Below are 22672 nucleotides of genomic sequence, written 5' to 3'. Positions count from 1 at the left end.
CACACCAGTGATTCCTCCAATTTATTCTGTCATCTCTTACCTCATTAAAATAAAATTGAAGTTCTGTAATTTGTTAGAATGTTTCGGTCTAATACTTAAAAAATGTAAAAATATTTAAAAAATGAAAAAAAAGGAGACCATGAAAATATGTTATTTCGCTGTCCTTTAAGATGTCCTATTGCTTCTTCACTAAAGTGGCAATTATGACCTCTAAATGGAAATCCACCAGACCCGACCCATGTGTCTACCTGGCCAGGTGCCAATGCCAAACGTCTAAACTGTTTTAAAAACAAAACCTCTAATAAAAGGCGTAAGATCCCTAATCATATATCACATAATAATTATATCTAATACATTGTTAGGGGTCTTTTTTTAGAATATTTACATGTCTCCTAAATGTTTGCATTTTCTAAATATTTGGGCTCTCTCGAGGTTTGACCCGGAGTCTCCAGGGGGAGTTCTGCTTCCCTGGGTCTCCGGGCCACCTTTCTCTTTTCCAGACAGGAAGCGCTGTTGGCCAACGCCCTCTCCCCGCCCACATGTGTGGCTAGTCCTCTTATCCTGCCTCCCCATGCAGATAGCCCCACCTCTACATGAAACCACCCCCTCCAGAAGGGGGAGAGACCTTTGCCATGAAAAGCTCCAAGGTACTATTATCTAATATGTAATACTTTATATTTTTTTATGTAATGCATATATTTTTAATTCCCAGCCCCCCAACAAAATGCCTGGAAATGTCTACACAAACCTAGGAAAATTGACAGAAGCATTGCTGTACGTCTTTTGCCAAGACCTTCGGTTACGCCAACACCAGTCTCCCGTGCAGCCTGGATTTGATTTTTCTGAAAGGATAAAAAGAATTTCTCCAGCACAAGAGGCGGTCAAAGGTCAAAAAGGCCCACGGATAAAAATCATCCAGGAAACACCTCAATTAGCTCTTGTCAGTTGTAAAAATATAGATCTCGGCAATCTTTCCACCCTCGATCAAAATTCACTGCATGCTGTTCTGTGCCTTTGTGCAAGTAGCCTTAGTGAGCATTGACTCGTCTAAATAACATAATAATATTATTATTATTATTTTGGCCAATGACAAAATAAAGGCATTTTTGGCAAATGGGTGTAAATTCCATAAAAAAAAAATAACCAAGTGAAAAAAATGAAAATAAGAAGTGCTGTGTAAACAAGTAATTAATTAATTGTGCAAGTCATTTTTTTTTTCTTTAACTAGCAATTTAAAACTGACTTGGAAGTCACCATCTTGAAGCGTTTGGGACCCGCCCACTCCTCCCGTACCCTACCGAGCTGATTGCTTTACGGCAGAGGATACCGGATCGTTTCCCTCGAGATCTTTCTTAGCCGATCGTCTTTCACTGGGTTCTTTCCAAAACCATAAAGATTCCAGAAGATTCCAGAACTTTCTGTCCAAGTGGTCCAATAATAAAGCTACCCCAAATATATTCTCCACTGAGTTAATTATGCCCTCCGTTGTATACAGTCTCTCGCATTGGCAATCGCTCAGGACTCTACTAGAAGTCTAGAAAGAGTCCTTATGGGCTCTTACCCCTCATGGGACAATGGACAGTTTTCCTGTGTAATGTAAGAAAGTTTGACTTTACTGAAAGAGTTATAGTTAAGCGGAACAGCCTCCCAGCATAAGCGGCAGAGGCTACAACATAGGGATAGGCATAGGGCTCCAGACTAGATGGGTCTTATCTGCCGGCGGATTCTTGGTACAATGAGCTCACATTGGAGACTACATTCTGACTAATAATTCATTACATTGTTTCATTCTTGTACTGAAAAAAAAAAATTTTGAAATATTATATAAAAAAAATTAAATGGAAGAGAGACTCAACGCGGAGGTGAGGGGGCAAACGGTTTTATGCCCCCCGTTACCATGCCTGGCATTGACCGTGGCCCCATTAAATGCAGAATATAACCTCAGTCAATAAACGCCATATACATAAAAGCATTTTCTGGCGGACATATTGTATGTGTTTATTATCTGTTTTATTATCGCGACGGTGTCATCCGTTATATTATACCGGCCCTCGCCGGGCTGTGTTACACGGACTAATCCGCCGCGAGACTTATCGGCTGAGCAAGGTACAAATATATTTATTTAAAAGGGAAGGTCTAAAGGGGAAATGAGGGGAAAGAGGCGAGAGACGGTGTTTATAGCATGATGGAAAATACTGAAAAAAGCCAAGCCGGGGATAACTGAGATGAAGTTCTCTGCAAATGCAGCACAGGCTGCGCTGATAAGAGCCTCGGAGAGAGAGAGCGCTCACCTGCGCGGACCTCTCGGCGGCCAGATGAAGAGATATCGGGGATTACTGCTTAAGTATTTAGGAAAGCAGAACAGAAAAACAAGCAGGGAAGCGGCTCTTAGCAACAAAGTAACCGTCGCGATAAACAGACGGGTGGAAGAGCTTTCTAGAATAAACTGAGAGCGTGTTCGTAGAGGAGACCAACTCTCAGCACTCCAGCTGCGGCCCGATGCCCTCTCCCGCCAGCCAACAGCAAATATGAACGTCTCGTCCATGGGAACATAGAATTTGGTGGTAAATTCGAACCACTGAGTTCATGCAGTCTGCTCGGTTTTCCTTTGCGTTTTATGTGATGATAACTCCCATCAACCCGATCAATAGAATCTGGGATCTTCTCTTCCATGGATGGATGGAGAGGGCCTCAGAAGCTGCTTGATGGCAACTCCTATCTGCCGCAAGCAGAGCAATTTTAGATAATATTGGTAATCAGTTAGCGGCCGACCCACCTTAGTACTAGTTAGATGGCAACTCCCAAAAAGCTCATCCAACGAAAAGCAACCTTCATCATGAGTGGGTCACGGCCACCCCTTGAGATGTTGGTGGGAGACAGATCCTGTTATCATTTCTGGCTGAGCATGATAGAGTGAGATCATCTCCATTAGGAAGGAATGTGACTCCCATCATTCTAAGGCAGCGCGAGTGGTTGACAGCACAGGGAGAAAAGACCAAAGCACAGTCCTGGCTTGGGGGCTGGAGTGATGGGATTTGCACTGCAAGTATGTATGCGTCAGACGAATGATACTGCAATATATGTTGCTTTTATACAACTCCTATCACTCCAGGCCTTCATTGACATTAAATAAGACCCATCCGGCCCCCGTCTAGTCGTCCGTTTCTCCTGCTGTAAAGACTCAAACCTTAAAAAGTCGTTGGTCTCGTCTTAGATTCAGGAGCCGTATGTCTATCCCATGCATGTTTAATACCCTCACTGTATTACCCTCTACCACCTCTGCTGGGAGGCCGTTCCACTTATCTATCTCTCAGTAAAGGACAAAAATAAGGCTCTTAAAGTTCAGATGGCCAGCAATGGACTGCTCGTTATCATCATTAGCTGCATAAACCGTAACGTTTCAAAATATTCAGAGAAGCATCGGAAATGTGGCTGAGTACAGTAAATCTGGCCATGGATTAATGCATTTAAAACGTCATGGAGGTAGTGTGGGTCTCGCCTCATTCCCGCAATCTCACCCCTATGCACAAGGCCACATCAATTATGTGCGCTCTAAACGCTCGCTAAACAGCTTTAAATGGCATCTCTTCATGCTGTCAGCCAATCACGGGCCTGCTGCGGAAATCTCACCGCGAGACGTTTCATCCGGCATTTCAATAAATTACGGCGGGGAGATAAAGCGCGGATATTAATCACAAAACACCCCATATTTACTCAAAAAATAACTTCCCGTGACGCAGGCGCATGTTAAACGGCACAGAAGCAGTAATATTAGCAATTCAGAAGGTCATGCGATAGAGCGTTGAATGGGAACCGTCGCTGCGCTTATCATAACTCAATTCATCTACTGAACCTGCCGTTAGCTTGTGCTTTCTGTTGTTAAATAAACAAATAAAGGACAATTTTTTTGCCTGTAGTAGAATAACAATAGAACGGCTCAGTCTTAATTACCCAGCAGGACTCTCTGACTAATGAAAGTCTATGGAGGAAGGGACTTCATTAGCATCGCCATAAAGCGTCAGCTCAGTGCGGTGTTTGAGCCGGGAAAGTCACCCAAAACATCACATGACTTCCAGCAACGGCGGCTCCAGGTCTGCAGATAAAGGGGGTTTATTGGAACAAAATGCGATAAAACCAGGTTTTTGTCACCGACCGACATTACTGAGCATACGGAGGCCAGCATGGCTAGAAAAAAATTAAAATGTACTTTTTAGGAATTTAATGATTCACCGAACAATTTGTGGTTTTTTTTTTATCGTTTATTTGCATCTCCACAAACCGGCGGTTCTGCACCGTGGATGAAAGCGCGAGTTCTTCCTGCTCGTTGGAGCCGCCGCTGTGCGTTAATGCGTTAATGCCAAACATTTAATGCTTCGCCACATTCTGATTGCACCAACAGCACATTAGGCTGCAGGGCGAGGGTTAATGCGTTATTTTAAACCCTTTATCACGTCTCCGCGCATGAAGAATGTATTTCTGTGAAGCAGGAGGGAAGCGAGGCTGTCACACGGCGACACACAGATTCCCAGCGGATGGAGAGATTCCTTTGGGGTCCTTCACCGCCTTATGGAAGAGCCACCAGCTGCTCCTCTCACCTCTGACATCATAAGGATGTAATCTAGAAAGAACCGTGCCGATTCGGCATAGGCCTCCATACGATAACCGGCTGGTGGTCCGGATGGGTCTTTTAACCGGACCCCAGTAGTGCAAACGCACAATAGGGTAACTGGCTGCCTGTTATGCGACAGAGGGGCTGCCGTTGGCCCCCTGGACCTGCTTGGTTAGTCTAGACTACAACACGCCACTGCCTGGATGTCTTGTATCTTCTCTACCCCAACGGGGGGAATTGAATAAATTTGGAGAACAAAACATTTCTGCTCGTTGACTTCACTCTGCATGATGAATCCCCAACTCCAGAGAGCTCCATCTGAGCCGCCCCGTATAATGTATACGTATAATGTATCCGTATAATGTATCCGTATACTGTATCCGTATAATATATCCATATACTGTATCTGTATAATATATCCATATAATATATCCATATACTGTATCTGTATAATATATTCATACACTGTATCCGTATAATATATCCATATACTGTATCTGTATAATATATTCATACACTGTATCCGTATAGTGTATCCGTATAATATCCATATAATGTATCCGTATAATGTATCCATATAATATATTTATATACTGTATCCGTATAATGTATCCGTATAATGTATCCATATAATATATTCATATTCTGTATCCATATAATGTATCCGTATAATATATCCATATAATGTACCCGTATAATGTATACTTCCCGTCACCTCCCCAAAATATATTATACATGACGGGGGATCAACTCCTTCTTGCACGAGAAGCTCTTTGGAGTCAACCCTGGTGCATAAAGCTGCAGTGATGTTATTGCTACAAGCTACATATGATGTCATACGGAAAAAAAAAAAGACTTGGTCCTACTTGGCTGGTCTGGGTCACCTGTTCATATCAAGGATGGCCTCCATTGTCATTAATGGGTTTAAGGACAACCCGTTGTCCTTAAGGGGTTAATCTATAACCTGGTGTCAAACTTGCCAGAAATAAAGTAATTTGGAAGAATAACGGTAAATCCATACCCCCTGCGGCCAGTAATGGTCAAAATTATTTCATATAAGAATAATTTAGAACCTAGCAGAAGTGCGTAGTGTGACCATCTGGCAATAAAGGGGTTAATAAAAATGCGTTGGTGTCGTTGGAGTCAAAAAGCTTCTTTTCGTAACATAAATGAAGACTCCGCTTGTTCTCCACATTCCATCAGCGGGAATCGTCTTTTCTGGGTATTGACTCCGATCCGTCCCGTAGAAATAAAGTCCGTAAAAATCATAATTTTTTGTTTTTTGCCCTTTCTGTTTGTTTCTCGTGGTGCCGTGGATATATTTTCTGGCCTGGGGGGAAGCTGGAGAGCGGACCCCCCACGTCGCCATGAATAATCCATGCGGTTATTTGCAGCGTTTTGATTTCCGTCTGATTTGTTTGAAGTCACACAATCATTACCCGTTCTCCTGCGCATTTCTGAAAAGGTCAAAGCCGCCGGTTTCTTATCGAAAGTGTCAAGAAGGACCGAACGGGGCGGAAAAAAAAAATCATCGTTTTCAAGCAGCGTACTTTAATCACCGGCAGCTTTTTTTTTCCGGAGACTCTTCGGGGGTCTGGAGACTACTTACCCAAAAAGCACGTCGGCCAATCGAATCCCTGCTACGGATGAGACGCGCTAAGCTGATGTTTGACTGCAACTCCTATCAAGACAGCCAAAGAACCTGCTACTCCTCGACCATGGAGACCCTTCATTTATCCCGGTTTCAATGGTTTTGCTATGAAACACAGACTTTTCCAGCAGATCGGCCCCATCCGGCCCCCGTCTAGTCTGCCCGTTTCTCCTGCTCTAAAGACTCAAACCTTAATCAGTCGTTGGTCTCGTCTTAGATTCAGGAGCCGTACGTCTATCCCATGCATGTTTAATACCCTCACTGTATTACCCTCTACCACTTCTGCTGGGAGGCTGTTCCACTTATCCACCTCCCTCTCAGTAAAGTAAAACCTCCTTCCGTTCCATCTCAGTCTCTGATCCTCCAGTGTTAGATTCTGGCCTCTTGTTCCAACATTTCTCCTCCTTTGAGATAAATTTCCCTTCCTTGATCCTTTTTTATTTCCCTAGTTGGGTTAAAGCAAGTGGCCATAATCTTAAACTAGAGGGTCAGAGGCTTAGATGGAAAGTAAGGAGGTTTTACTTTACTGAGAGGGTGGTAGATAAGTGGAACAGTCTCCCAGCAGAGGTGGTAGAGGGTAATACAGTGAGGGTATTAAACATGCATGGGATAGACATACGGCTCCTGAATCTAAGACGAGACCAACGACTGATTAAGGTTTGAGTCTTTACAGCAGGAGAAACGGATGACTAGACGGGGGCCGAATGGGGGCCGATCTGCTGGCGGGTTCTATGTTTCTGTGTGAAGTAGATATGGTTGCCTGTGGTGAAATGATACGTCTTCATTAGACTCGTTTGCTACACAGTTGCCAGAATCCCAGCCATTAATCATCATTCCGCTCGGTCCATCAGCCGCTCTTTCCGTCTCGCTGTCCATCGCTGTCCGGCTCGCGGCCCACAGACCCGGCGCGGCTATCGGCAGACTTCTCGAGCTTCTGCCAGGACAGATTGTGAAGATTTCACGCCCGAGCGGCCGCGGGAACACAACGAGCCGCTTTGGCCACGAGCAAAGAGCTTAACGGCGAACGACGCGAATCATTCGCAAAATAGGTTGTTTTATTTGGCAAAACAAAAAAACCCCCCAAAAACCATCTGTTGAGCGATAATTTTTTGATTCCGCGTTTATTCCGCCTTTTAATGTTGAGGACGTTGGATTGTGCGGCCGCCGTCACAATGGCTGACTCCCCGAGCGGTCAAGTGCCTTTCCAAAACACGTCTGAGCGTTTCGAAACCTCTAACGTATCGCTCTCCGCGGGATCCGCAATAAAGAGATGGTGGTAATTATGTGTTTTTACGGCTCGAAAATGACTGCAAATACAAAAAAAAACCCAAAACAGAACAAATGGAAATTTCAGAATAGTTCATTCAGCCTTAAAGGAACAATCGTGCCATTTTTTACCATAACATACTGGGAGCAAAAGCACCAACTGGGAGTCTTATATAGGATCACAGCGGGGGGGGGGGGTGACTGTAAGAAGGAGTCGGCTCCAGACTGTGTGACCCCTGAGAATCTGCCCCTGCGACTGGGGCAAAACCCCTGAGACTCAGGCTCACACCCAGCTACGTAGATGGCCGCTCCGAGCCTGCATTCGGCTGCGTAATATTTGCACTGAAAAGGTTAACAGCTTGACGGGGCTTTGAAAGAATGCGACGGGGACTCCCATCAGTAGTGACGCCGCGGCACAGACAGGGGTTGGGGTAGCTGGGAGTCAGCGATTTCTTGCTGCCACATGACGTATTCTGGGAGTTAATGAATTACTCGGAAACCATAAGGTAACCGCCAATAACTCCCCTCATATTACTGTATACAGCGCTGGGGGTTATATTACTGTATACAGCGCTGGGGGTTATTACTGTATACAGTGCTGGGGGTTATATTACTGTATACAGCGTTGGGGGTTATATTACTGTATACAGCACTGGGGATTATATTACTGTATACAGCGCTGGGGGTTATATTACTGTATACAGCGCTGGGGGTTATATTACTGTATACAGCGCTGGGGGGTTATATTACTGTATACAGCGCTGGGGGTTATTACTGTATACAGCGCTGGGGGGTTATATTACTGTATACAGCGCTGGGGGTTATTACTGTATACAGCGCTGGGGGGTTATATTACTGTATACAGCGCTGGGGGTTATATTACTGTATACAGCGCTGGGGGTTATATTACTGTATACAGCGCTGGGGGTTATATTACTGTATACAGCGCCGGGGGGTTATATTACTGTATACAGCGCTGGGGGTTATATTACTGTATACAGCACTGGGGGTTATATTACTGTATACAGCGCTGGGGGTGATATTACTGTATACAGCGCTGGGGGTTATATTACTGTACACAGCGCTGGGGGTTATATTACTGTATGCAGCGCTGGGGTTATATTACTGTATACAGCGCTGGGGGTTATATTACTGTATACAGCGCTGGGGGTTATATTACTGTATACAGCGCTGGGGGTTATATTACTGTATACAGCGCTGGGGGGTTATATTACTGTATACAGCGCTGGGGGTTATATTACTGTATACAGCGCTGGGGGGTTATTACTGTATACAGCGCTGGGGGTTATATTACTGTATACAGCGCTGGGGGTTATATTACTGTATACAGTGCTGGGGGTTATATTACTGTATACAGTGCTGGGGGTTATATTACTGTATACAGCGCTGGGGGTTATATTACTGTATACAGCGCTGGGGGGTTATATTACTGTATACAGTGCTGGGGGTTATTCCTGTATACAGCGCTGGGGGTTATATTACTGTATACAGCGCTGGGGGTTATATTACTGTATACAGCGCTGGGGGTTATATTACTGTATACAGTGCTGGGGGTTATATTACTGTATACAGCGCTGGGGGTTATATTACTGTATACAGCGCTGGGGGTTATATTACTGTATACAGTGCTGGGGGTTATATTACTGTATACAGTGCTGGGGGTTATGTTACTGTATACAGTGCTGGGGGTTATATTACTGTATACAGTGCTGGGGGTTATATTACTGTATACAGTGCTGGGGGGGTTATATTACTGTATACAGCGCTGGGGGTTATATTACTGTATACAGCGCTGGGGGTTATATTACTGTATACAGCGCTGGGGTTTATATTACTGTATACAGTGCTGGGGTTATATTACTGTATACAGCGCTGGGGGGGTTATTACTGTATACAGCGCTGGGGGTTATATTACTGTATACAGCGCTGGGGGTTATATTACTGTATACAGCGGTGGGGGGGGGTTATTACTGTATACAGCGCTGGGGGGTTATATTACTGTATACAGCGCTGGGGTTTATATTACTGTATACAGCGCGGGGGGTTATATTACTGTATACAGCGCTGGGGGTTATATTACTGTATACAGTGCTGGGGGGTTATATTACTGTATACAGCGCTGGGGGTTATATTACTGTATACAGCGCTGGGGGTTATATTACTGTATACAGCGCTGGGGGGTTATATTACTGTATACAGCGCTGGGGGTTATATTACTGTATACAGCGCTGGGGGTTATATTACTGTATACAGCGCTGGGGGGGTTATATTAATGTATACAGCGCTGGGGGTTATTATTAATAAAGTGATTTTCCGCATTCATTTTTTTTCTTCCAGCGTGAAAGTCATCAATTAAAAGCCGCTCTGAGTCACGCAGAGATTGACCGGCAGAAAGGTCGCGTTATGATTGTCGCGCTCGCTGCGTGCGCCGCCGGTACATAATTCTGACATCACACAGCGGCCTCGTAACCTTTTGGAATAAATTAACGCGATTCAGCAGTGTGTGGGGGGTCCCATGCGCGGCTGCGGGTTCTGATAAAAGTCTTATCTCAGCGACTTGTATCCACAGATCGAGGCATCGGATAGAGAGACCTCGCCAGCTGCAGACCGGAACGCGCCGTAATCCCGTAACAAAGCGCATTAGGCGGCGTTCGCCAGGTGTGCGGCCCCCCGACAATAAAATCAACAATCACCTTGTTTTTTTATTCTTCAAAGCTCTGCAAATACGACTTTTTCAGACCGGGGGGGGGGAGGGGTAACTTATTTATCTTTTGTGGTGTTATATAAACGGTGTTTTTTAAGTAAACGATGACGATAATTAATCTTCCCTTCATTGTCTGAAATATTTGTTTAGTGTAAATCCGTGGCTTTAAACGCTTTTTTTTTTATGAAAATGATTCTTATATGAGATTTGGTTTTTTAAAAAAATCACTATTTTCATGTAGAATTTAGAATCGTATTTTTTTTCTAATGGAATGTTGCGTTTTTCTTATCAAAACAAAGCAAATTCACAGCTGCTGACTGCTTCTCATTCCTATTGGCTGCCTGGGTTATTATGCCCCTGCTCCAGCCAATAGGAACTAAGCTCAGGGCTCCCCCTTACTAAAAAGCATGATGATTAAAAGCTATTTGTGTAACTGAGTGGGGCATTTAGAAGAAGAATAATGGGGTTTATTTACCCCGTTTAATTTATAAAGCCGTTTCCTGCTGCTTCTATACACATTATCGGGGCTTTTAGGGCTGTAGAACCCTGCGATGCCCTCATACCCAGCAAACATTCTGACCTCCTAGAAAAGAGGGGCATCAGGGGGGGGAGAGAGGGGCATCAGGGGAGCAAAGAGGGGCATCAGGGGAGCAAAGAGGGGCATCAGAGGGAGGAAAGAGGGGTTTTAGACAGAGGAAAAGGAGCGTTAGGGGAAGAAAGAGGGACACAGAAGTTTGGAGAACAGAAAAGGAACTGGCCGAACTAAAGAGAGAAACTTGGCAGGTATCATACCCCTCCCCCAACGTTTCAGGTGTACAAGCCGAAGGGCAGGACTGCCGGGGGGTCCGGACTGCCCATCTACCTTACTGTAGGGATAAGGTCAGAATGTTCAGTATTCATAGCCAGGCCAGGACTACCAACCTCCCACCCCGGGCCAATGCCTGGTGGGCCTCATCGCTCCCTATGCACCCGATCTGCTGCTCCAGATGTCGGCCAGCAATGATGTCATCACACGGCCACTGCGATGTCATCACATGGCCTTAAAGTGCCAGCGCCACCTCGCCGTCTCCCTGCTTGCAGTACCTTTTATATCCTTCCCTCTCTTCACCACAACCACGTCACAATTTTGTTACCATAACAGCAGGAAGTTTTTAATTTTTTATTTTTTTTATAATTGGGACCATTTTTAGAAATTATTCTTTAAATTAGGGGTCAGCGAGACTGGAGGTTCAAACTCTGCCAAGCTTTTCTGTGTTACGTTGTAATAAAACCTTGGTCCCCATGCAGCGACGGCGGCGCAGGCACCGACGGATTGCCCATTCTGCATGAAAACGACTTTTTCTTTTATTTATAGATGCGGTAAAAGCCTGAATAACGGCAACAATCCCACCGATAAAAGTCAAAAGCAAGGTCAGCACGAATCAGATGATTTCATATCTCTTATTAACAGAGGATGAAATATATTCTGAACCAAAGAAAATGTTCAAAAAAAAAAAAAAAACCACAAAAAAATAAAAAAAACACAAATAAATAAAAATATTTATGGCTGAAGTTGATGGGAATTTTATGTTTCTAGAAGAATCTCATCCACAAGTTTTATCCTTGGAAGGACAGGGATGATGAGGATTGTTGTCGAAGTCCAAATTAAATAGAACCCATTTTTCTTCTTCTAAATACCCCACTCAGTTATACAATTAACTCCACCCATAGCCACACCTCTAACCACACCCCCTAAACTAAAAGTGCCCCTCTCTGGGCAATTTCTAATTTAGCATCTGGAGACTCAACCTATTTTTAATTAGGGCCGCGCTTAACGATTACCGTAGAACAATTTATTGTAATTTATCTAATTAAATCTTAATTTAAAATGTAAAAAAATGCTAATTTATATATATATTTCCCCAGCTCATTAATTATTCATCTAAATCCATTCCACGTCGATCTGAACCATTGGTGATGCAGTTCCTGGTTTCCTCGAAATAGCGTTATAAAGGTAAACGGAAAAAAAATATAAATATATAAATGCGCGCTTTAAATCTATTTTGACTGTTTTATTGGCGTTTAATGGATTTATAACCCTTTTACGGGTGCAATACAGAATATATTAATGATGTAATTATGTAATAATAAGGCGAGCAGAGGTCGAAGGCACCCAGTTAAAATAAAAGAAAAATAAAAAAAATATATAAAAAAACTAAATCTGAAAATCTAAAAGATCGAGGTCAAGAAATTAGCAAATAAACTCTACGTGTGATTCCCCCCCCCATCGTTATTTACCTAATTTATGGAACCGATAGATAAAAAAACTTTTAAACCTCTGAAAATAAATATGGAATTATTTTTATTCTTCAAACAATTTGGCCAGAACTTCCAAAAAGTTAATCTGATCAGAACGAAGCGTGAGAACTTTAAAGATTAATGAACTGCGTTTGATGGTCGGGCGAACTTTTTTTTTTTAATTTTCTTTCTTTACTGAGAAGGTGGTAGATAAGTGGAACAGCCTCCCAGCAGAAGCGGTAGAGGCTAATACAGCGAGGGGATTTAAGCATATATGGGATAGGCATACGGCTCCTGAATCTAAGACGAGACCAACGACTGATGAAGGTGTTTACAGCAGGGAGGATGGGCGCACGAGGCGGGCCGAATGGGTATTTTTAACGTATTTTGGCGATTTCATGATAAATGATGGCTTAATGAGCAGCTTTTACCGTAAAACATGAAAGCAAACAAATAACAGGATTTGAGGAAGCGGAATAGTCGTCAGGACGCGTGGATGTTGGAGGTGATTTGAAACGCTGGAAGTAAAGTCCCAGCTGTTAAAACAAGAAATGACAAGCGGGGGGGGGGGGACACCTGTTTGGAAGAGTCGGACGCGAGGAATCCCCGTCATGCCATTCACGGCGTCCCGGAGGACAAAAAAACACGCGGTACGACACAATTTACACGACTCCTTCACATTAATCTATAGATCCGCGCGCCTTTTTTTTTTCCATTTACTGAATCGTTTAGAATTAAAAATAGTGTTTTTTATGGGGTTTTTATGCCCTCCGTTGCAGAGGTTTTTTTTTCCGGATACATATTGTATCTTTTTATTTTTATTTATTTTTTTTGCGTGAGAATTTTTTTTTCATCTGTATTTAGTAAATTGAATATTATTTTATTATTATTTTTTTTTTATAGTTTTTTATCAGTTATTTATGAAGGTTTAATGATAACCGGGCTGAACCCAACCTGGGAAATCTGACGGCTTCATTAAAGTCATTATATCCATTGTAATGCGTATACAGATCAAAAGGGGGGGTCTGCAGAATGCCCCCCCATACGCTTTTGCCCCTCCCCCACCCCCCAGGTGTTAGTAGCGCAGGACACGTGTTCAGCCGACCAGATCTCCCTCCAGCCAGCTCGAGGTATGCAGGCAGGGGTCTGTGCGGACCAACGTGCGCATGCGCGGCAAAACACTCCATGGGAGCACTTTCCTGATTGCTGATTGGTTGCTTCAACCACGTAATGTAACACACATTTTCCACGCGGTTGGGGAAATTATTACTTCTTTCCAAAAAAAAACCCCAAAACACTATTTTTTGGATATAGCCAAAAGTTTTTTAGCCAGGTCGAGTGCCGAGCGATCCATGCGCAGCTTCGGACCGGCGACTCCCCGATGACTATCCCCCCCCCCGACACTTTACATTGTAACGCGAATCACTTAAGTGTTATTTTATTTATTGTGTGTAGCTGCAAAACTTTAACCCTTTAAAGAAATACTAACAGACGTTTCCTGGGAACAAACTGGGAGAGATAATTCTCACTTCAAGGACAAACTGGGGGGAGAGGGAGAGAGAGAGGGAGAGAGAGGGAGAGAGAGGGAGAGAGAGAGGGAGAGAGAGAGAGAGGGAGAGAGAGGGAGAGAGAGAGGGAGAGAGAGGGAGAGAGAGAGAGAGGGAGAGAGAGAGAGGGGGAGAGAGAGGGAGATGGAGAGAGAGAGGGGAGAGAGAGAGGGAGAGAGAGGGAGATGGAGAGAGAGAGAGAGAGAGAGAGAGGGAGATGGAGAGGGAGTTGGAGAGAGAGAGAGGGAGAGTGGGAAAGAGAGGGAGAGAGAGAGAGAGAGGGAGATGGAGAGAGAGGGAGAGAGAGAATTTTGATAGATTGCAAGCTTTTGAGACAATCTAAGTCTCTTCTTCAAGCACACACACATAACATATAATATTTATTTGTTGTTTAATATAGCGCTATCACACTCTGCAGCGCTGTACAATGGGTACAGATAGAAACCTGTCGGTATGTCCCAACCTATGCAATCACCGCTCTTTCACTCGAGGGGTTAATTCAGGTGAAGGCTGCCAAGGAGCTAGTCTGTTTTTAAAGCACTTGGACTGTTCGCTGAGCCTTCTATAGGAATTCTACATATCGCTATCAGGATGTATAGATCAAAGTGACTTAAGGTGGCATTTTCATCATGACCGGATCCTTTTTCTGCTCCTTTATAGGCATTCTGTGTGTTCTCTTTCTGGACACGTGGGGCATGTGCTCTGCCAGACTTCTATCGGGAGGGGGGGGCTTTTTTACTACTGGGACACTTGGCTGGACCCCCCCCCCCGAGATATACGTGGACAGCCCTCCTCTGTGGCTAATTGGTGTACAGCTTTAGGGAATATACTGACAGCCCCACCGACATTCAAGGGGTTAAGAGACGGATTTGCCCTCTTTGTTTAAAGAAAGTATCCGTTCCCCAAAGCGACCTGCGTCTGTGTGCTGTCCTTATCCCCCCAGCCTCACTGGGAACTCTGACGGTAATAGACTGTAAGCTCACGGGACCAGGGCTCTCTTTCTGCTGTGAAATACGTCCGCTATCGTAACAGCGCTACGGAATCATCTGAAAAAGAGACCTCTATGGCCCAATAAATGACTGTAATCAGGTTCATGCTTCATAGAAATGTCTAAAAATACAGCTTCTAGGGCCGTTGGACCCCGAATTCCATTTAGAGATAAAAGAAGCTGAGAACGGTCAGAATTCCGCCTCGAAACCTTCGTGTTTAGAGAAGAAATTCCAGATTCAAGGAAGCAGGGATTAGAAGAAAATGTATATGATGGTTCTGATGTCATACAGATGATGTCCTGCTGACACGCAAGCCCCTCCCCCGCCATCCTGGGAAAAACGAGGGCGATCGAGAGAAGACGTTTCCTGATTCCCAACCGGCCGCCTCCAGAATTCCCACCATCAAAAAAACCATCCGCGGAACCCCGAGCGAGGTCTGCCCGGTGGGACGAGACCCCCCCACGGCCATGCGCTCCAGCTCTGTTACCGGTACAGACCGGGGGAGGTCCGGCTGATTTCGCTGAACAGAGACCCTGGGAAATCCTGGAGAAATCAGATTGCCTCTGCATGTGGAAGCCGCAGGAGTTTCGGGACAGGCCACAAAAATGTCCCACCAGAGAGAAAGTTCTGGCCGAGCTCCTGTGGTGGAAAAAGAGATCAACCTTTAGGGCAGGGATTGGTCCTTTAAAGACTTCCAGCTGTTAGTGAAGAGCAATTCACAGATGCATAGCTGCCAACTGTCCTGAATTATGAAGTACTATCTATGTACTGGTCCTGGTGTGGCCACATAGTGTTCTAGTGGTTGCATTTTGGTAAACATAGAATTTACTGGCAGATCGGCCCCATCCGGCCCCCGTCTAGTCGCCCGTTTCTCCTGCTGTAAAGACTCAAACCTTAATCAGTCGTTGGTCTCGTCTTAGATTCAGGAGCCGTATGTCTATCCCATGCATGTTTAATCCCCTCACTGTATTACCCTCTACCACCTCTGCTGGGAGACTGTTCCACTCATCTACCACCCCTTCAGTACAGTAAAACTTCCTTCCATTCCATCTAAGCCTCTGACCCTAAAGTTTTAGAATAACAGTGAATTTTCTGAACCACTTCCAAAAATATAACATTCCTCCCACACCCTGCACCAACAGGCAAAGTATCTGCCATCTACCCCGGGATTCTGTAACACATGGCCATAAGAATCCACAGTGGCTAATATTTCCCATTTTTGCCCCAAAACAGCTGGGAATGCGTCGTAATTTAAAGAATCGTATAACAAAATGTAAAAAGCAGCCAACGGAGCCTCAAATTCAGGTCGGAAACAACAGGTATGCGATTGGAACATCTGTTTGTAATTTTTGGATACACCGAGGGGTCGCGCATGCGGAGCTGCGTCCAATAAACTGACGAGACGAAGGAAAATAATGAGGAGCTGAACGTTTACTGCAAAATAATGAAATGCACATTTTCATGATAAAAACCTTCCTGCCAACCAATTATATTCATTTCTGCGATTAAAAAAAACAAGGAGAGGATTTAAATTAAAAAAAATGTGGTAAAACATAAAAAAAAGAATAATAAATTTATAAATAATAACAAAAATAAGAATAACAAATAAATCGATATTTTTTTTTAAATGGAACACTTTTTAAAAAATTCAATTAATTTAAATTAATTCTGTTGGGTTTTTTAAGACAAAAATGTCTAATTTTGTTAAATTTGGGAATCATGATTTTTATACTGTGGAATTTGTGGAGCAGATGTTGATTTTTGTACGGTTTGGGGAAGTCAGAGGATTCGAAGCCGGGGATGTTTGATGGTAAAGTGTCTTCTTTTGGGGGGTAAATGGTTACAGCTGGTTACCTTCTGCATGAAGAGAGGGTTTTGAGAAGACCCTCATAAAACTTCAAGGAACGGAGAGCTTCTGGAAACCCCTCCCAGAGCCTGGAGTCCTGGAATTGAGGAGGAGCACAGAGCAGAGTGGAACCGGGATAAATTCTCAAACATGCCGAGGGAGACGAGGAATTCTTAGGCAGAGAGCTGGCTGAGTCCACAAAGTGAGTGGTAGAAGTGCTAGCTGACTTACGAGAGAGTCCTAGATGACCTGGAGGAAAGTCCTAGCTGCTCTACTAGAAAGTCCTAGCTTATCTGCTGGAAAGTCCAAGCTGACCTGGTGGAAAGTCATAACTGCTCTACTAGAAAGTGCTATCTGACCTTCTGAAAAGTCCTACCTGATCTGCTGGAAAATCCTATCTGACCTCTTGGAAAGTCCTACCTGATCTGCTAGAAAGTCCTGGCTTGCTTGCTGGTAAGTCCTACAGTTTCTTCTGGAAAGTCCTACTTTTTGGGACATTGCTTGTCTGCCTGCATGATCTGTGAACCCGTATAAGTAACTTGTTACCTGCCCTCCATCTGGGAGACATTGAAAGCCAATCCTAACACTTTTGTCACAAGGACTACAATAGCCTTTTCTCTAGACTTAAAAGAATGGAGGTTAAAGGGTTAAAAAAAGTATCTTTTTTTTTAAAGGAGTTGTCACTCAATCTTATTAATAATAAATGTATCGTCCCCAACTAGTTTGACTCGCAACCTTCAACGCGCAACAAAGTGACAATTTTTGGAAATTTGTTTTCGCTGAATTTTAAGGAAAAATCTCAGCGGGAATCGCAGTGAAAAGTAGACTTTTTTCTTGTTGGGTGAAAACAATTACTTTTGGGTGACAGTTTCACCCCATATCTATGTTTTATGTGTTTTGTTAAAGGGACACTCCAGCCATCATAATGTACATGGTAACCCCTTGCAAAGACATGGGGGGATTCTGCAGCCCCCCTCCTACCCATGTGCATTTGCCCCCCCCCGAGATGGCTCAGCAAAAGCTATGAGCAGGGGGCCTATCGAGACCCCGCACACATGCGCAGAAAGCATTCCAATTGATTTCAATGAGAGCGCTTACCTGCCACTCATTGGCTGCAAGAAGTGCCAGGACAAGAAGAGGTGGGAAGCTGCAGCCCTGCAGCTTCTCCCTAAGCTAAGTACAGATTTTCTTTTTTAATCATTAAGCATGTGAAAGTACTTTTACATGCATTCCCTCACTGTATTACCACTTCCACTGGGAGGCTGTTCCACTTATCTAACTTACCCCTCTGGCATGCAGAGAGTTAACCCCCCAGGGCACTCTCACAGTTTGCTTCTTGTAACTCCAGAACTCTCTTCTTCTTCTCGGAATGCTGGTTCCTTTTTTATCTAGACTGACATTGTCTTCCATCTGAAGTCCGTTTACTTTCTCACTAAGCCCCCTTAAGACCCCCACCTAGACAAATCATGTTATCTGCTGCCTTTACTTCATTCCTGGGAAGGTAACGCCATCTAAACCCCCCTTTATTTTTTTTGCTCTGTTTGAAGTGGTTTATAATATAAGGAAACGCGCTTACACCGCTTACACCGCTTACACCGCTTACACCGCTTACACCGCTTACACCGACGCAACCCGCGGGGCGCATTTCTGGGAGGATGCGGATTACTGAGCAGCAAAACTTTAAGGCTGCGTCTCAAGGGGGGGGGTAGTGGGGGGGCATCCGTCTATAATGGGTCTTTGACAAAAAGTTTAAAAAAAAAAAGTTTTTTAATTGCTTAACTAGATCAGGGGGGATCTGTCTTGGGGGGAAATATAAGAAAAACGCAGAAAAAAATTCAAAGAAATATGTAGAATAAAAGCAAATATACTCATTCAATATGCATTTTTTACTTCGGTGAAAAAAACACCTTTCTGATGAAGTCAATGAGTGAGCACCAAAGGCTCTAACATTAAAGGGTCAGAGGCTGAGATGGAATGGAAGGAAGTTTTACTTTACTGAGAGGGTGGTAGATAAGTGGAACAGCCTCCCAGCAGAAGTGGTAGAGGGTAATACAGTGAGGGTATTAAACATGCATGGGATAGACATACGGCTCCTAAATCTAAGACCAACAAGTGATTAAGGTTTGAGCCTTTATAGCAGGAGAAACGGCCAACCTTGTGGTCCAGAGGGCTGGGAAGATAAGAAATGTAAACTTGGCAGCGCTTGTTGGATGCGTTTCCGGGAATAAAACATAACGTTTTGTGAAACTCCCTTTATTAGACAGCATGATATAATACACGTATCCGCTGACCTTGACACGGTGGGCCTGACACGCTTCTTGGCGTAAGTGCGGCGCTGATTACCAGCGGCCCTCTGGCATTTGCCCGCTGACCAATCCAGGCCGGCTGTTGAATTCTGCAGGTCCGGCGGCCCCTTTTACTGTGTTGGGCTCAGTGGCATGTATATGAGAAGCCCAGGGGAACTCAATCAACGTAGGGATATCACAAAGAACAAAGGCTTTACTCATAAGTCTTCTCAGCTATATATAAATATATGTATATATATATAATGCCTCTAGATTGTGAGCAGAGACCTCTATACCTAACGTATCGGTTCGTCTTAGTCTGTCGGTTCTAGATCTGTCAAATCTACCTGTAGATGTAGGGACTGTAAGAAGCGCTGCGGGAATTGTTGCCGCTATATAAATAAAATATAAAAATAACAATAATAGGGTATTTATGCACAAATTGACTTACTTTGCATTTCTGTAACTGTCCGTCGTTGGTATGAAATGGCAATAAAAACATCCCAATTTTACTCTGCAGAGCCGGGAGCCCCACCGCTGGTGAAGAATGAACTCGTCGATGGATTACTTCCCCGAGGACCTGGATCTGGATCTCGACCTGGACTACTGGAATTTCTCCGACTTCAACATCTCCGACTACGGCGATCAGAAAAATCCTGCCCTATTTTCCGCCTTTTACGTCTTGGTCTGCCTGGTGGGCCTTGTTGGGAACGCCTTGGCCGTCTACGTCGTCTTGAGACACAGACATATGTGGTCCGCCATCAACATCTACGTCTTCAACATTGCTTTAGGAGACCTGGTCTATATGCTCTGCCTGCTGCTGTTTGCTGTCGAGACGGCGCACTCCTTTTGGCCCATGGGCGTGTTCTTGTGCAGAGTTTTTTGGGCTTTGTCGACTTTGATTTCCTTCTCCAGCATCTACTTCTTGGTCATTATGTCAATAAGTGAATGCGTACGCGCCTATTTCCCCGTGTTCTCCGTCAAGAAGCTTGGCCTCAAAGCGGCCCTGGTGATCAGCATCTGTACCTGGGTCATCTGCTTATTGTTGGGTATTCCGTTTTTCATGTACGCTTATGTAGACTCCTTCAACTCTTGCAAGATTTGGTCGGAACCCTCCACCATCTGGTCCATCGCTATCACCTGTTATCAGCTGGTTATGACCTTTGCTTGGCCTTTGTTGTTAATCTGTATCAGTCTCATTCTCACCGCAGGTCAGGTGAGGGCCCAGAAGAACATGGCCGACTCCCCGCAGGCTTCGGCCAAGGAAGGGGTGGTATTGGTTTTTGGCCTTACTCTTGTGTACGTCATCATTTGGCTTCCGATGAACGTTCTCGAAATTATGTCCGCGCTCGGAGCTGTGAAGGAGCTCAGCATGGTGACCTACTACCTTCTCTCCATCGTGCCTTACCTAAAATGCTGCGTCTACCCCATCATGTACGGCTTTCTATCTCCAAGCTTCAAAGAGTGTTTCATGAAGGTCCTCTGTTGCTCGAAAGCTGAGGAAGCTGGCAGACCTCCAGAGTGTTCCACCGAAAAACACGATGAGAAGTCCCTGAACTGTTGAACTTTTTTATCCTCTGTTTAGGTTCTACGGCATCTTGGTGGAAACCCACTGAGCCTCTTCAAACCGTACCCACTTATTACTCGTGGTCGCAACTTCTGTAAATAATGGCCAATGAAAGAATTTATCTGGACACTTTGTTTACGTTGAATCCATTCTTTTTCTCTAGAAATGTTATCTTTCCATTTACCTTAAAACAAGAACGTTCTATCAGTAGATGGGAAGAATTGTCTTCTAGAAGGTCATAATTTAGCTTGTGGGGACAGGAAGAATTCACTATTTTGGAGCTCTGGGCCTTGTAGCCTTTGGCTGTCGTATCTAATATTTCATCCCATCCCAGAGTGGGAGTCGCAGGAGAAAAAGAAAGAGCCGAAATAATTATATTTTGTTTTGTCTAGAAATTATTTTAATCTTTTACGGCTGCAGGGAATAAAACAGAGCTTGCAAACTTCCTGGCCGAAGGAAACTCTGATCCTCCAAGCCTGACGTATAGATCAAAATACATTACGCGGCAGAAAGATTGCATCTCCACTGTGTATAAAAACTCTACTTTAAGTTTTAACCCCTTAAGGACAATGGGCGGTCACTAAACCCATTGGAAACAATGCATTTTGAGCCCGTAGATGTACGGGCTTTGTCATTAAGGGGTTAATACAATGTATCAAGCATTCCGATGTCCAGTAAATGAAACTGGCCATAGTTAGACGATATGCCCGTAAATATGTCCTCTTTTAATGATCTGGATCTTGGCCGGTTGACCACGACGATAATAACTGGTTTATCTTTTCAATATTCTGCTTCCCAACATTCTACTCCTTAAAGAAGATAAAAAGACAGAATATCACGTGGAACGTTATGTGTTCGGACTCACCGAGGGACAAATAAATAAAGACTCTGTTTCAAACAACCAGTCCATACCACTAACCCTTAACCCTTAAGTCTGTGTTTGCTGGTATGTAAGCGGATGAATGAAGGCATTGTATACATGTGAAGAAGAATGAAACAACAGCTTTCTTTTCAAGTATTCACGGTCTAAATATGTTTGGGGGCCCACTGTTTTCTCTACTCACACGAAGCACGAAGGAAATGGTGATGCCTGCTGGGCTTCATAGACTTATCTCTAGGCAGATCGGCCCCATTCGGCCCCCGTCTAGTCGCCCGTTTCTCCTGCTTTAAAGACTCGATCCTTAATCAGTCGCTGGTCTCGTCTTAGATTCAGGAGCCGTATGTCTATCCCATGCGTGTTTAAATTCCCTTAGTGTATCGTCGATCAGTGCTTTACTTTGGGGCCCCGCACTGGTTTATGACATCATACGACATGAGTCTTTAGCAATGCTTGGACCGGCAGGGAGATCGGTGACGGCAGAGACACATCTATCCCCGCTCCCGTTCTAGACAAATACATATAGCGTATATATGCCACTCATATATAATGTATATAGCGTCCCGGGGGCCGCGGCCGGTCACAGCCAGTGTTAAGCCTCTCTTCCCACAATGAAGTAGCAGAGAATGTTCATGTAACAAAAAATGTTTAAAAAGTAGCATATTGTGATTGTTTAAACATGGCTGCAGAACAGCGCTATTTGCATTGATTCAACATTTTTATCCGTTAACCTGGAAATGTAAATACACGCCAGAGTGCAGCACGCTACATATGATCGCACTCCCTCTCTTCCTTGGCATGCGGTGGCGGAAACGGCCATGTCTTTAATCGCATACAGAGCCCTTTACATGTAATATGTTCTCATTTGCGCTGCCTCCCACCGACACGCCTTCACGTCAGCGGTAACATACGAATTCTGATTAGCATTGCGGCTTGACACGATTTGCAGCAAGCTAGCCAATATTTAATCATAACATGAAAGGGTTCATTTCCTCGCTCCGATGGCCAAGGGAATGATTTTCTTTGTTATTAT

General features: G+C 44.2%; 1 protein-coding gene across 1 annotated transcript; it reads left to right on the top strand.

Moving 5' to 3' along the window:
• Window positions 1-17194: 17194 nt before the first annotated feature.
• LOC128502031 (somatostatin receptor type 5-like) lies at window positions 17195-21306 on the top strand. The gene is made up of 2 exons (XM_053471727.1): window positions 17195-17363; window positions 19716-21306. Exon 2 carries the CDS (start codon window positions 19743-19745, stop codon window positions 20757-20759), a length of 1017 nt encoding a protein of 338 aa, XP_053327702.1. The 5' UTR covers window positions 17195-17363; window positions 19716-19742; the 3' UTR covers window positions 20760-21306.
• The last annotated feature ends 1366 nt before the right edge of the window (window positions 21307-22672 follow it).

The sequence above is a fragment of the Spea bombifrons genome, chromosome 7 (genome assembly GCF_027358695.1).
Source record: "Spea bombifrons isolate aSpeBom1 chromosome 7, aSpeBom1.2.pri, whole genome shotgun sequence".
Lineage (NCBI taxonomy): Eukaryota > Metazoa > Chordata > Amphibia > Anura > Pelobatidae > Spea > Spea bombifrons.
The sequence above is the reverse complement of the archived record's forward strand: the minus strand, read 5'-3'. Positions and strand labels throughout refer to the sequence as shown.

Coding starts and splice junctions, on each gene's coding strand:
- LOC128502031 (XM_053471727.1), top strand. CDS start 19,743: ATGAACTCGTCGATGGATTACTTCCCCGAGGACCTGGATCTGGATCTC.